This window comes from Aulonocara sp. 'chitande type north' Nkhata Bay, linkage group LG12 (assembly GCF_057382095.1).
Source record: "Aulonocara sp. 'chitande type north' Nkhata Bay isolate Kocher_YH1m ecotype deep benthic linkage group LG12, A_spYH_male_GT1.1, whole genome shotgun sequence".
Taxonomy (NCBI): Eukaryota; Metazoa; Chordata; class Actinopteri; order Cichliformes; family Cichlidae; genus Aulonocara; species Aulonocara sp. 'chitande type north' Nkhata Bay.
This window is the reverse complement of record NC_141355.1, coordinates 13953210-13968476: the sequence shown is the minus strand read 5'-3', so window position 1 is coordinate 13968476 and position 15267 is coordinate 13953210. Positions and strand designations below refer to the sequence as shown.

Genomic DNA, 15267 nt, shown 5'->3' with positions numbered 1-15267 from the left:
GTTGTCAAAATGGACAGTAGTCATAGCTGGACTGGCCATCGGGCATACTGGGCATTTGCCCGGTGGGCCAATGGTGATTTTTCATTTTTATGGGCCGATGATTTTTTTTTTTTTTTTTATAACAGTATAAACAATGAGAGGTGGTGGATTGGCCAGATGCTGGCAGATGTGTAAAAATAACTCAGTTGTTTGGTGGTGGCTATGGTGGAGCTGCCACAAGAGGCCAGGTGGATGAGGGAAAGGGGAGGCAGGAGGAGCAGACCCGCCCGTCCGAGTGTCAGGTGAACTGAACTTCAGGTAAGAAGTTATGACCTGCAGTCTATCTGGGTCAGATATAAACCAAGTTTAGGTGGAGTTTATTTTCGTTGTGCTGAGTTTTTATCGTCAGTTACAATAACTCGTACTGCGTACTGGCTAGCATGACGGAGTTTCTACAGCAAGGTGAGCGCTATGTTACTGATAGTGAACTTTATTTTACTCATAAGGTTAGTTAGTAGAGTTGCCAACCATCCCCTAAAAAACTGAATCGTCCTGCATTCAGAGAAAATATTACGTGTTTCGTATTGAGGTGAAAAGGAACACAGTTTGTCCCGTACTTCAGCTAGGATGGAAAAAGACACAAAGCTAGAGTTTTTCTCTGTCTTTACGGTGTCAGCTGTCTCTTCTTCTCTCATTCAATGGTGAAACTGATCAATGATCAGCTGATCAGCTTTTCTCTCTTGCTTGTTTATCGCCCACTATGTGCCAGAAAGAGGAAACCAGCGGATGTCGCGCTAAATAACAGCAGCACGTTTAAGCTTGATCAGCTTTTGTTAGAATTTATTTAATATTAATTTCTAGTATCAGCAGATGTTTGCTGGAGCCACAGCTGTAAAAGCTACTGGTCATTATATCGGTTTGGTTATCTGGTGAGAGGGAAACATGAAGATGAAACCAGGAGATGTCCTTACTGAATCATCAGAGCTGTGACGGAGAAACAGGTTTACCTTTTAGGTGACATGAATGATTGAAGGGAAGTTAAGAACTGTTTCTGAGAGACAAATAACACCAGGATCCTTTTCTAAATAGTTGACAGCTGGTAACTGTGCAGGGACGGGTCTAGCAAAGCTTTGCCAGGGGGGCCAGGTAGGGCATTAACAGGGAAAGGGGGGCACAAATAAAATACTTTTCTTTCTTATTCTCATTTAAAATATCTCGCTTTTATTAAATAATTATCTGAATCTTACAACCAAAGTTTTTATCTGATGTACAACGTATAGAAATCATACATATACCAACAAGACAGTGTACATCACTGTCACAACAGCGTTTGTTTTCATTCAAAGGCTTTATGGTTTTTCCTATAATACCTGGTGGGCCGGTCTCTAGTCAAAATGCCCGGGCCGATTTTTTGTCCCAGTCCAGCCCTGACAGTAGTGTGGTTATTTTTGCTATTTGTGTTGTAATCTTTAATTAAAAACAAACAACAACCACAAAGTGTGGAGACCCAAGTTTTGTGAATACAACAACTCCAGAATGAGGCAACGTACAATTTTCAAATCAATACCGTGGTTGCATCTACTAAAACTCTCAGTTACCCATATGGAAAAGAAATAGAAAAAACCTATAAGACAGATACAAACTTTATAAGATTTATATATATCTTTTCCATATGGGTAAGTTTAAATCTCAGTGACCTTGACTTCAAGGTCAGAGGTCAACTTTTCTGAAAATCAGAGGATCTTCACATTTATACCACAGGTGTGTCTACTAGGAGGCTGAAGAGAAAAAAGAACTGTATTTTTGAAGAATTACAAACAACAATCAGTTGATGATTAAAGCTGGTTTATTTAATTCATTTGTATCCAATTTTACCTATGTTAAGGTGTTTGAGGTCTGATTGAAGGATTGGTGTGATGGTAAGGTGTCCGCTGCTCCGCTTTGAATATTGATATAAACTTGACACAGTGATTACTAAATGGATATTCACCAAAATTGTGCCCAACAACCAACACTATATTTGTTGGTTGTTGTTGTTGTTGCTTTTAAGGCTTGTTGCTTTTAAGGCTTTTTTTTTTTTTTTTTCGTTTTCACAAGAATTGCTAGCTCCCCTAGAGCAGGGCTCTCTAACTCCAATCCTCGAGAGCTACTGTATCGCAGATGTCCTGCAAGCATTTGTTTCAGCTGTGTTGAAGTAGATTGAGACCCCTGCCCTACAGCATTGGCCACCCCAACAATCAAGGATTCCCTATGAGCAAGCATTTAGCAACAGTGGGGAGAAAAATCTCCCTTGTAAGAGGAAGAAATCTCCGACAGAACCAGGCTCAGAACCAGGCTCAGGAAGGGACAGCCACCATCTGCCGCGACTGGTTGGGGTGGGAGGAGTGAAAATTTAAAAAAAAAAAAAAAAAAGCCAAAGTGATAATTATTGGAGCAACTTATTAATTTTTTGTTAAAATATTAAGCTAGTTTTGTCAGATTTAAAGGAATATTGGTTTTGCGTTGTGGATAAGCGTTTGCAGTGTAATTAGGCTGGAAATAGCCTTTTCCAACCCCTGCTTGTGGTTTTGTCACATTTGTCTGGAGTCAAAGAAATACTGCTAGAGATTTTTGTGCCCCTCTGCTTCTCACGTCAATGCAGGGGGAACCATTAGAAAGGTCAGGCTCAAAAAAGAGATGCTGGAGAACCTCTGAGGGGTTGATGCGCCGGTTTGGATCCAAGGCCAACATCTCCTTAATCAGGCTGACCAATAAATTTGTGCCACTTTAAGGTCCTTTGCTAACCATGATTAGTTGTTCAAGCTCATCAAGATGCTGAGGTGTTTCCTTGGACTGGTCTCCTGTCTCGTACTGAAATTGTTTGTCCATCTTAAATGTCCAGCGTTGTTCGCCGTAGTCGTCTTTTCTGAAATAATATTCTGTGGCCGTGCCACAGTCTAGAATATAATCTGGTGGCTGGCCCTGAGTGTGTATGATGAATTTTAAAACGTGATAATCCTCATTCCCAGGGTAGAGTGGCACCCCTGTAGCAAGCTCCACAGCTACCTCTCCCATGCTCCCAGGGTGTGAGTGTGAATGCCAGAGCACTCTGAAATGCACACAAAGTCTTTGCAGACTCCTAAGGATCACACATCCTATCACTAAACAATCGATTATACACCTCTAAGCACATATGGTTAAATATTTCTAAGCATAAATGACAATCAACAATATAAACCTGACAGCTACCAGCCCCAGCGACCACATTTCAATTGCTTCATTATATGGAATATGAAGCATAACTTCAGGTGCCCTACTAAATGGTCTGCACACAGGTACCACAAATCACTGCAGACACAGGACATGCGAGGCCAAATTCAATAACTTTGACAGGAGACTGATGGCGGTTCACAACCACTATGTTTCCAAGTTTGAGATCAGCATGCACTATTCCCAGGGAACTCAGATGGAAAAGAGCATTTGCTAGTTGTTGTAAAATTGGCCTCAGTTCTCTTATGGGGAGACCCTGGTGATTCCGATCTTTCATGTAGTCCCACAGGTTTTGATCAAGCAGTTCAAAATTTAAGCAGATACGCTTTCCATCTAGGAAATAGCCATTCCACTTAACAATATTGCAGGTATCCCCATCCAAACATTGCAGTTTCTCTAGGATGAAAATTTCTAATTTTGCCTGTTGCAAAATTTCAGGTTTGCTCTTATTGATTTTGATAGCCATGGCTTTTTTGTTTTTTGTTTTTTGACATTTGGTTACGACACCAAAGGGGCCTTCTCCAAGGAAAGCCTCTACCTTGTGGTCTTTTCCCAAAATTTTTTTGCTCATTATGAAACTGACAATTATTTAACTGCGTGTGTGTGTGTGTGTGTGTGTGTGTGTGTGTGTGTGTGTGTGTGTGTGTGTGTGTGTGTGTGTGTGTGTGTGTGTGTGTGTTCAGCGACAGATTCCCACACTGATGCACCGGTGCAGAGCATGTATTGTGTTTGCACATACTTACACGGACAACTATTTGTGTGTGTGTGTATGTGTGTGTGTCTGTGTGGGGGTACGTGTGTGTCCTAGCTCCATTCTGCTGACTGGTTTATTGCTGTTCCAGGTGACGGAGCATGAGAACAGCAGAGATTCAGGGTGCTGTTTTCAAGCACCACTGAAGCTACAAATTTCATTATTTTCACCCACAAGAAGTTTGGTGTTCCATGCATGAGGCCCCATGCCACACACACACAGACGCTGTCTGAGAGTGTTCTGGACAGCATCTCCTCTGGTCCCATCAGCTTGCATTATGCATATTCATTCTGACATTCTGTTCAACAGCCCTTGTTGCATGTATCAGCAATGTTTCTTCAGTTTCTCTGCTGGTGTTTATTGTGAGCCTTTGTAGTGTCGCTTACACTTTACACTGTGCATCCCATGGCATACAGTTAGAAAAGACGAGTCTTGCTTTAACTACAGATGTGCAGCTGGGCGTGAGGATGTTATTCTACTGTAACTATAATATGACAGGATGTCTAAGAATACTTGACCTACAAGTTGAAGAAATGACGAAATTGGACCTGAAAATGTCACTTTACTTATTCCACAAAAGCTCCCTGTCTATCTCTCTCTCTTATTCTCCAAATCCCACGAGGCAGTGGACACAATGATCCTATCACATCAGAGGGAGATTAAACAAGGAGTGTCACAATGACACAGGGAGTTTGATAATGGCACAATAGAAGCACTTTCAATTATAGCTCCTTCTCTGGAGATGTCTGCTAAAAAGGAAATTCTTCCAATAACTTTGTCCTGTGTCTTTTTATTCATTTTGACATTTAAATCTATCTTTCTTTAACCTTCTCGCAGCATCAATTCAGTAGCTCTCTAGTATGCTGCTAACAAGATAAGATTGAGCTGAATAACCTGTGCAAGGTGCTTTTTAGACTGTGTAATTAGTGAAGACAGAAGTTTGAGTTTGTTGATAACGTGCTTTTGAAAGGGCATATGGAAGAATATTAGCTAAATATACTAGGGTATTTGTTATAACCTTAAACCTAGGTGCTGCACCTTTGGTAATTTGTTCCTTTTATTTTTGCAAAACAGAGCTGACAATACGACCTAATTAACTTATTTCACTGGCAAAAAAAACCAAGAATCAGGTACTTTTGGATTCATGCTTTTTGCCATCCAAAGCATCTTTTTAAAGAAATAAAAAACAATTCTCAGTCGTGCTTCCTTTTTAGTGTGATACATGGCAGTAAGCTGAACACACTCTTTTAAGAGTGTTTACAGGCCATTTTAGATGCTTGTTGCTTTTTAGATTGCAGGATGTGCATGAGAATGTGAAAAAAATGCTTTTTATCTTAGAGTTATGTGAAGGCTGATATTACTCCTTTGTTTGTCTGTTAAATGTAATGGAATAGACAGCAGCTCTTTGTCTAGACTCAGCAGTGAGTCACCAAACTTCACCAACCCACATTCCTAATGTGCTTAAATAATACAGAAAATAAAGAGGTATTTTTTTCTTTTTTACAGTTGGCTTCTAACTCTAACTGGGAGTTAACCGTCTAGCCGAATGTGTTCAGCTACTGGATACTGTGGATTTAGGCATTTATAAAACATTTTTAAAAGTCCCCTCCTAAGACATGCAAGCCTGTGTCTTAGGAGGGGGTTTGCAGGTGTGAACGTGAGCATGAGTTGCTGTCTTTAAGTGTCAGCTCAGTGAGTGACTGGTGATGAGCCTGCCTGAGGTGTACCCTGCCTCTAACCCAATGTAAGCTGGAATCAGTTCTAGCCCTCCATGACAGTCTAAAGGATAAGCCGATATATGGGTGGGTACAACGGAGCTGATGGATGGTATATAGCACACGGCAGTGGAAAACTTTAGAAAGGTAAAGGCAATCTGCATTTCTTTAACCTGTAGGGATACCAGCGCGCATGCAAATCCGGTGAAAAGGTGCCGTTATCATAATCACATCCGTTAACGGCAATGATTGACTTTACATTGTCATTTTGATGCATTCCTAAGCTTCATATAGCATTTTAAACACATTATGATGCTAGGGTGTTCACTTATGTTTCATTGTGCGTGTCTGACAGATCTGCTGGTGTCATTGTGATTTATGGGCAACCTGAATGGGCCCAAACACCATCCTCTCAGAGATCTCTGTGCTATTCTCAGTGCATTGGTTGTCAGCCGTCACCGACAGCACCTTGTCAAGTCTGATTTCCTCTCCAGTCCGGTCCCTAGAACCAAAGGGCCAGCTGCTTCCAACTTTTGGGCCTGTTATCTCTCTCTTGCCTTTGGCTGCCCTCTGGTCGTTTGTCTGCTCTCAGATTTAGTCAAACCGTGGCTAGCTTACAGATAATTATCAGACCGAGGCCAGCTGTGTTGCAAGCATCTACAGCCCCCTTTTGTTGCTAATTGAATTAGACCCCATGCTGGAAGTGACAGAGAAATGAACAGTTTCCCCCAGCGAGCCATGTGATTAGCAGACTTGCAGAAAAAAGGTCAACTCAGGATGGCATGCTGGTGTATATGGTTGATGTCACTGACTCAACAACTGTGACCACAGTCAGCCTCACACCGATGTTTCTGTCAGGTTTCATTTTATTTGATGTGTGTCAATGGAGGTCAAGTACAGAGGACAGTCAGTGGAGTGGTGCCAGGGCTGCTATGTGACTTTAGGAGGCAGGAACGTGTTGTTGTATTTCTTCTTTTTGCCATCTGTTTTTCACTTTATTGGTTAGCAATTCATGTGAGCAGGAGCTTTGGTTTTTAAGTATCATTATTTAAAAAAAGACATTTGGTCAGACACGGGCAATTACACATGTTTGATTTTTGCAATCGCATGCACAACTGCATTATAAATTAGCCATTTGTCAAATCACATATTAATGTAAATATTTTTTACCCATTCTTTCTCGCAGGTCACTTTATTCATGTAAGCATAAGCATACCACTTCTCAGAGATATTCAGCAATGCCCAGGAGACAGTGAGAGCTACTCTTAAAGCTTTTAGTTTATTCTTGAGGTGTCCTTTGGATCATTGTTGCCTATTGTTGTACAAACTTTTTTCAGTGTCACTTAAGCATCCATTCTTCCTTTAATGTAAGGGGACAACAGATGTTAGGGTGTGCAGGTCCACACATTTTTAATATTGCTGATATTTTCCGTTAAATATTGTTGGATATAAGCGACAGTTCATTTTATTGCATACATATATGCATTATATGCAATTAATGATTTTTCCAGTTGCAGGTATTCATAAGCAACCCTTAAGTAGTTTTGAATCTGCAGTACATTTAGATATGGAATGCAAAGCTTCTGCCATAAGGTGGTGCTAAGTGCGGCACGTTTTTACACAGAAGTGGTAGAAGAAGGATTGAGTTTAATATATGCTGTCAGCACAAGCTAGGTTTTCGGGGCCCCAGAGGAAGCTCTGGGCAGATTAGGAGCCAGTAATGTTGCTTTAATGTGCGGATTTAAATGATGATGGAAAATTAACAATAATCCATATACAGCCTCACAGCAGTACATATTGATCCCCACAGAGCTTTTGACATTCTTATTTTTGTCAAGGCAAAATCTTCTAAAAAAATATGTGTGTAGTCAAAAACTCAGTTTAACTTTTTAATTCACTTGTTTATGTCATTGTTTCCAAAGTGAGTGCATCAAAATGTCTCCTAGCATACGTTAGATATTGTAATTTCTGTAACGTCTCCTTAAGATGACTCTTCCCTGCAGATGCTGCCTGGGCATCAACGCTGTTAATAGGACTAGCACATTATTTGTCCTTCGTTAATCTTTCCTGTAGGTCTCAAATGACAAACTCTGGAGCTGAAAAATGAATTGAGTGAATAAAAATGTATTTCCTTGCATCCAAAAGTCGATCCCTGTGGACTCGCACGTAAAAAGGTTGGACGTTTCCAACAAAGAGCAGACAGTTTACAGCCTCGTGCAACAAAATGATTGTGATCCCTGCAGCTATATTTGTCCATTATAACAACTCTCTGGGCTGAATTTTCTTTATAACTAAGCCTCTCAGGGTGTTTTTAAACCTTAAAGTTTCCGTTTTTAAGGATATCGCATTAACTGATAGCTGGTTGCTAACTAGGCTGATAGATTTGTGTTAGGACTTACCTCGATGTTCCGAATCACTGAACTAGATCACTCCCCCATGTTTGTTTCATTTATGTTTTTTTATTTTTATAGCACGTTTAATTACAACAGCAAAATGCTCGATCACCTCTGTGAACCAGCCTAGACCTTGGTATGGCTGAAATCAAAAGATCATTTGATCTAAGAGATCTAGAGAGCGCATAAGGCTGCAAGAGGTCAGACAAATACCCGGGAGCCTGTCCATCCAGGGCTTTGTAAGTCAACAATAAAATTTTAAAACCAATTCTGAAGTGAACAGGGAGCCAGTGAAGAGAGACAAGCACCGGGGAAATATGTTCAGAAGACGAGCTGCAGCATTCTTGACCAACTGCAGTCTTGCAAGGCAGGTCCGACTAACCCCAACATTTAAGGAGTTACGATAGTCCAGCTGGGATGTAATAAAAGCATGGAAATGATTTCACCTTGGATAAAAGCCTCAGTTTGAAAAAAGACCACTGTAGAACTGAGCTAATCCGTTTTTCAAAGGTGAAATTTGTGTCAAATTTAACCGCTGAATTTTTGCGTGTGACTTAATAAAAGGCTCAGGACTAGGGATGGGTATCGTTTAGGTTTTATCCGATACCGGTGCCAAATCGGTACTTTTGAAACGGTGCCGGTGCTTAAACGGTGCTCGAACCGGTGCTTAAAGAATGGAGAACACAAACTTTGTCCAAAAACCTCTCATGTTCAGCTGTTTTTTTTTTTTGTAAAAAGATAACAATGTTAGCCTTTTCTGCAGCTATGGGGCATATATGGTATCACTCTTGGCTGGAAGCAGTGCTTAAACAATGGAAAAAACACAAACTTTGTCCAAAAACCTCTCATGTTTAACTGTTTCCCACTTTTTCTTTGGTCATTTTAGCCTTTTTTGGCCAGGGTGAAGGGAGTATCTGCCATCAAACAAGAAGACAGCCGCATGTAGCTATGATGATGTTTGCTAGTTCACCTTACATGCATTAATGTAATAACGTGTTTAGCCTACTCAACGTAAATTACACACGAACAACATTAAGCTACTCACGCAGAGAAGAACGGCTGCTGCTGCATCATCATCCGTCATCATTTCTGCTACACTGGCAGGGCTAGGGGCCAGGACTCTATTCTTCGGGTTTTTGGGGGATGTTGCTCCGGGTCCGATAACTGGCAACCCACCCGACGTGCACGGTGTGAGGTCTCGCAGCAAGCGATCAAATACGGCGCATTTCTCGGCTTTTAAAAAAAACGCTATGCGTCGCCAGCTGTTTCATCGGATTCTTGGTGTTACCTCCTTTGACAGTATCACAATATCACCTTAAAGCACTTGTTGCAGGCTGCTGAGTTTGCATATTTTGCTGTGAAGTACAGCCAGACTTTTGACCGCTTCGCCTTGGACATTTTTAATCTGGAGCTCTGCTCTAACAGAACGTACGTACCTGGCCCCGCCTACTATCCTCGGAAACGTAAAATGATTGGCTAGAAGTGTATCACAGCTCAGGAAAAAAAAGCACCGAAATAAAGCACCGAAATGTGCGCTGCTTTTCGGTCTGGTTACTACCGTTTATGTCAGAACCGGTGCCATCATGGCACCGGACACCGGTACCCATCCCTACTCAGGACTATGCAGGTTAAAATGAGAAGTGCTGGGATTGCCACTTGGTCCAAACATTATCACGTCAGTTTTGTTCTCATTATAGTTAAGGAAGTTAGAGGCCATCCAGGCTTTATCTTCACCGAGACACTGAAGTAAGAGTTCTAGTGGAGCAGAACAGCTTCTCTTCAGTTTCTGCTGTCGGATGACTATTTTAGTCCAATTACTTGACAAAAGAGATGACCAGTGTGATTATTTGTACTAACAGCTTAACTAAAAAGCTGGTGCTCAGGTGTGTTTGATTGATATTGAAGCTTGTTACTTAGGATTAATTAGCAGGCATCAGTGTCTTTGTGATGTACTGCTATTGTCTATGGACACAGCTTCTAGCAAAATTTAGTGGCATTAGCTGGCAGCTTTGCAGTCCACTCTCTTGCATATGGTCACTTCTGGCTCAAGGAAAACCATCATGGCAGTGGCCAGAATGCTAAAACAATGGCTTCAAATGTGACTTCCACAATTTCATTAAACTTCAAAAGGAAACTGTCCTTTAAAATTCAGGAAACTGAACAAGTGGAGGACAAAGAAGAAATGGCTGTGCTAAAAGTGAACTATAGCAAGTGAGTATCTGAAAGTCATGTCCTCAAGAAATAGGGGGGGAAATCCAGCAAAGATCTGACACAGGACCTGAGAGAGGCACCTGCCCCTTCAGTTTATCCATCTACTGTTCACTGAAGCCTCATCAGAAATGGTCTCAGTGGAAAGGTGGCTGTCAAGAAGCCACTCTTAAAGAAGGGAAATAGAGGGGAAAGCCTGAGCTATGCCAAATTACACAAGATCTCTACTGAAAGTCAGTGACAACATGTGTTCATAAGTGATGTATCCAAATTAGAAATTTTTCGTTTAAGTAGTCATTATTGTGTATGGGGAAAGTCAACAATGAATGTCTACAGCCATCTGCAAACATTTTGGAGGCTGTGTCATGGTTTAGGGTTGTATTTCAGCTAGTGGTGTTGGTCTTGTCAAAATTTATGGCATTATGAATGCACCAAAGTACAGTCAGATTGTGACCAACCATGTATTACCATCTGAAAAGCATCTGATTGTCAACAGCTTCTTTTTTCCCAATGGCAATGATCCCAAACCATGAAACTGTGAAAACCATACCCAGATAGGAAACATACAATGAAACAGTCATGGACTGGCCTCCTCAGATTTCAACCCTCAACATTATTGAAGCAGTGCAGGATCATCCTGACAGAGAACAGACCAAAAAGCAGCCAACATCCAAAGAAGATCTTTGAATGTCTCTCAAGAATCCTGGGGAACTATTCCTTAAAACTACTGAAAGAAATGACAAGAAAGTTTGATTAAGAGAGTTCAGGCTGTGCTGAAGAATAAAAGTGATCAAACCAAATACTGACTTTTAAGCTCATTAGAATTATACAGATCTTATATACTCTATTCCCATGCGTGTTTTGCACAAGTTTCAAATCTCACTGGTAAAATATTGGGTAATATTATAGCTCAAAATTTTTTTGTACCGTACTGAATTCCAGACCTTTGCATAGAGCTGTGTTTTTCACACTCTAACTTATTTCCATTAGTCCCCAGCAAAGGTGAGGTCAAATAAACACCAAGCTATGGACTAACAGTGTGCATTCTCATGTCTGTGCTTATCCTTCTCTTGCACTTGTTTTTATATTGCTGTCATATGCTGTCTGCTTTTGAAGGAAATGTATTTCCCTCACAAAACTGCCAAATTAGCAGCATGTCTGCATCCTAAAAAGAAAGACCTGTTTGTCCAATGTACAATCTCATAACCTCAACATTTTGTTGACACTGTTATTATAAGGAGAAATACAGTAACCTCATAAAAGTTGCAGCATTTACAGCAGCTATTAAACTCTGCCAAGTGGATCACGCAAGGAGGGAAATAATTGACATGTTTCAAGGAGAGAGGGGGGGGAAAAACTAATAATACATTGTGTCTGTCTTTTCTGGAGGCCCTTTGACTTTGTGAGTGTGTGCGCTCTTTTCCCATACCTGGCAGTGTATGTAAAGTATAATCAAACCTTTCTGCTGTGCAGTCGCTTTCATTCTTTTGCCTGTCTTCCTTGTTGGCTGCCTAAAATGTGAGATGTTTTTTCCAGAACAACCTTTTAAAAAAGAAGAAAAAAAGCCTGTTCTAAGAAAAGTAGGCCACTTGGACAGATGACTGACACGGGTTTTGTGTGACACTGAAGCACTTTATTTCGGGACGTTTAGTGCATCATCTGTTGAAATTCTTCACCTGCTGAAATTTGTGACTTTGCTCGTCTTTATACAGATATTAGTATCTGTGGTTTTTTCCACAACAATGTGGAGCGGTTACGTAAGTCCACGCTGTCGTTCTGTGTTTTCAGCGAGTCGTACACTCTGATTAGAACGATAATATGAAATGTGACACAAGTTGTTCGGTTGTCATCTTAATTATTTATACACACCTCTGTTGGATGTGAAAATTGGGTTGTTGTGCTCTGCTGCGTGACAAATCTTTCATTCTTTCAGTGTCAGATGCAAGAATATAAGAACGATGTGAAAGATGTGTCCTCTCTGAATATTTCTATTATTTATTTTGCCACTGTTTTTAGTCTCCTATTTATAATTTAGGATGTTATACATTTGCGTGTGCTGTCTTTCCACGAGTTAAATGTATCGTCTCTCCTCATGGCGTTGTATTATTTGCTTTTTTTTCTGCTTCATGTTTGACACTATTCCCCACAGGCTCTTCTCTCCAAACAAAAAAACATGTGAATTTCTTCACCCCTGCTTTTCTCTGTCTCTCCCCCACACCATGCTCAAATTACATGATGCTGTTTTGCGCCGGTGTGCCACAGAGACCGTGCATGAAATTTATTGGGCCCGAGTCCTGCCATTTGACACGCACGATGTGGCTAACAGATCTTGTGCCATTTCCCATCTCCTCCAGCTCCCATGTAATGCTGACCTTTCCTGCCTCAGGGCTATATTTAAACCGTGAGCACCGGAGACTTATGGCGGCATGGGAAATTTTGTTATCGACGCTCTCCATTTGTCTGACTTAATTCAGGCCTACTGTAGATCGAGCTGAAGCATGCCGTATATTTATACTCCTGCAAGGCAAACAAGGGCAGCGGTGACAAACCCAGCCATCAACAACTTAGTGGGGGTTACTCTTGATGAAATATTCCTTTGAATTGCTCTTTGGAGTGTCGGGGAGATTGTGCCGTAGGTTGTGTTTACATTGCACATCACCTACTGTAAAGTGTGAGAGGAATATAGAGCGGGCGGGATGATATTCCATAAAGCAGAGAGTTGAACAGAGAGTCATACACAAAGGGACTTGGCATTTTGGAGAATCTCAGCTGGTAAAATGTCATAGATATCAACCTCAGACACATTCATCAGCCTTTACCATTTGTCGTCATTAGACCAGAAACCGGGTTGAATGAACTCACCAACACACATAAGTCACGACATCCGCACACGCTCTTTTTTTTTTTCAAGCCACCTGCTTAACTATTCACTCACGCTCTCTTTTTTTTCCTGCACGCTGATAGGCCTGAGATGGGAGTTCAGAGGGTGCTCCAGGTGGATCTGAAAATGGAAAGCTTCCCAGAGCCGATGGGCAGCCGCTGGATGGCCTGGCAGGTGGAATACCCGGCCAGTCGCGCTGCCACTCAAGAGGTGGAGACAGAGATCCGCCTGGCTCAGGAGGACGTGGCGGGCATCGTGCCCCTGGCCATGGTGAGTGATGCCACTTCCAGCTCAGTGCAGTGCCCAAAACATATAAATGGCTGGACTCATTACCCTGAATGCGTGTAGAAGATGCTGGTAATATGGATCACCATATTGTAAATTCACACCAAGAATCAACATTTGCATATGTGTTTGCACGACAAGAAAGAAATGCATTGCAAAGACTTTTTGCCCTATTAATTATAAGCAGGATATCAGTATATTTATGGCTGGTCAGATTTTTAAAAAAACAACAACAAAAAAGATTAGATTCAAAGTATTAATAAACGAGCAAGGAGAATGCATTCGTGGTATACGGAGTGACATTAATTTAGCTGAAGCTGAATAATCTTTGATAATAGTATGTTTATATCAGTGATGCCATTCCAGGGGGAAGAGCATGTCAAATTATTCAAAATCTTTTCTCTGTCCAGTCTGTTGCTCTCAGACATGACAGAATTTAAGTTTAACATGAGAGTTTGCTTAAATTCAGCTTTTGAGGAATGGCCTTCCTCTCATCCTACTGCGATCCCTATTTAAGATCCTAAAAAATGCTCATTTTCTCTCACTGCTCCCTCACTCTTTATTTGACTGTAACAATCAGCTTTTGAGATAACGGTGAGAACAAAAGGAAAACTTGATTGGTTTATAAATGGGCTTGTGAAATGTAAGAACGTTGTTTCATTGATCAAAATGAGGCTTTGTCTCCTTGTTTTTCTTGTGCTTCTCCTGTTTTTTCCATCAAACTGGACAGGATGATTAATCCTAGACTGATTTCATTCGTTTTGCTCTTTATTTGTCCAAAGGGGAAGCTTGGGAGAAACAGCTTAGAAATGAGTAATCTCCATATATATCAAGATGATTTGTTTTGTAATGAGACAGAAAAAACAGGCTATAGTGAGCAGGATTTTTTTCTTTTTCCTCTGGGATGCTTCAAATAATGCGTCACAGACAGTTGCTCCTCAGCTGGGCTGGAAATTAACAGTATTATTGAAGCATTTTATTTTCCTTTTCCAGCTTTATATTTGATGCTTCATTACATTTCACAGAGAATTATTACACTTTCTAATCAATTGCATGTATCCGACAACAGGTTTTTGTATATACAAAAAGTTAAACCCATGTTTCAATAACAAACCTTTATATTTAACTAAGCTATTAAGCTATTCTGCATAATAGGCATTTTAACTTTTAATTCTTTAAATATATTTTAGTGATAATACAGATAACTGCATTTACTCGATTCTATTTTTTAACTTGTTTCTTTGTAGTGTATCTGCTTTAACTTTGCTAAAGGACTTCTAAACGTCTTCCATGACTGTTGTTTTGACAGCGAAAGCAGAGGCAATGATGTTTGCTCTGTGCTCACAAAGTGTGTTTAGGAGCAGGGCAAGAAGAGAGCATCTGTAGCTCCCAACAGGCCACAGTTGGAGTCTCAAGGCTGGCTCTGGCTTGAGGGTTTGCCCGGAGCTGTGTGTCTCCCTCAGCGAGGCGCAGGTAGTCGGTTGTGTTGCTCATCCCTCGTCGAGGTTCATGCAAGGAGCATTTCATGCATCTTTGTAGCTTTGTTCAGCGACCCGGAGAACACGGTTTCTGATTTAGATCAAGAGCGTTCAAGTGAATAAATGAGTGAAATGAGTTGTGTTGACAAAAGGGAAAGACATAGTGTCACAGTGGTGCTGATTACTAAAGCAGAGATTGCGTTTGTTTCTGATTCGGTGCTTCTGATCTGCATGATACAGACCTGACTGCTTAGTCATTGTTATTCTGTAAGTATTGCCTGTAGCTACGTAGATGATAGATGCCTGTGGGTGGCTGTTCCAAAATTCA

General features: G+C 41.0%; 1 protein-coding gene across 1 annotated transcript in view; it reads left to right on the top strand.

The window, feature by feature from the left end:
- The window catches only part of LOC147317053 (transmembrane protein 132C), a 167539-nt gene that overhangs the window by 109212 nt on the left and 43060 nt on the right, over positions 1 to 15267 (top strand). Inside the window, exon 4 of the mRNA XM_086313656.1 lies at positions 13260 to 13446. Coding sequence (XP_086169782.1) covers positions 13260 to 13446 — 187 coding nt within the window. The remainder of the gene's footprint in view (positions 1 to 13259; positions 13447 to 15267) is intronic.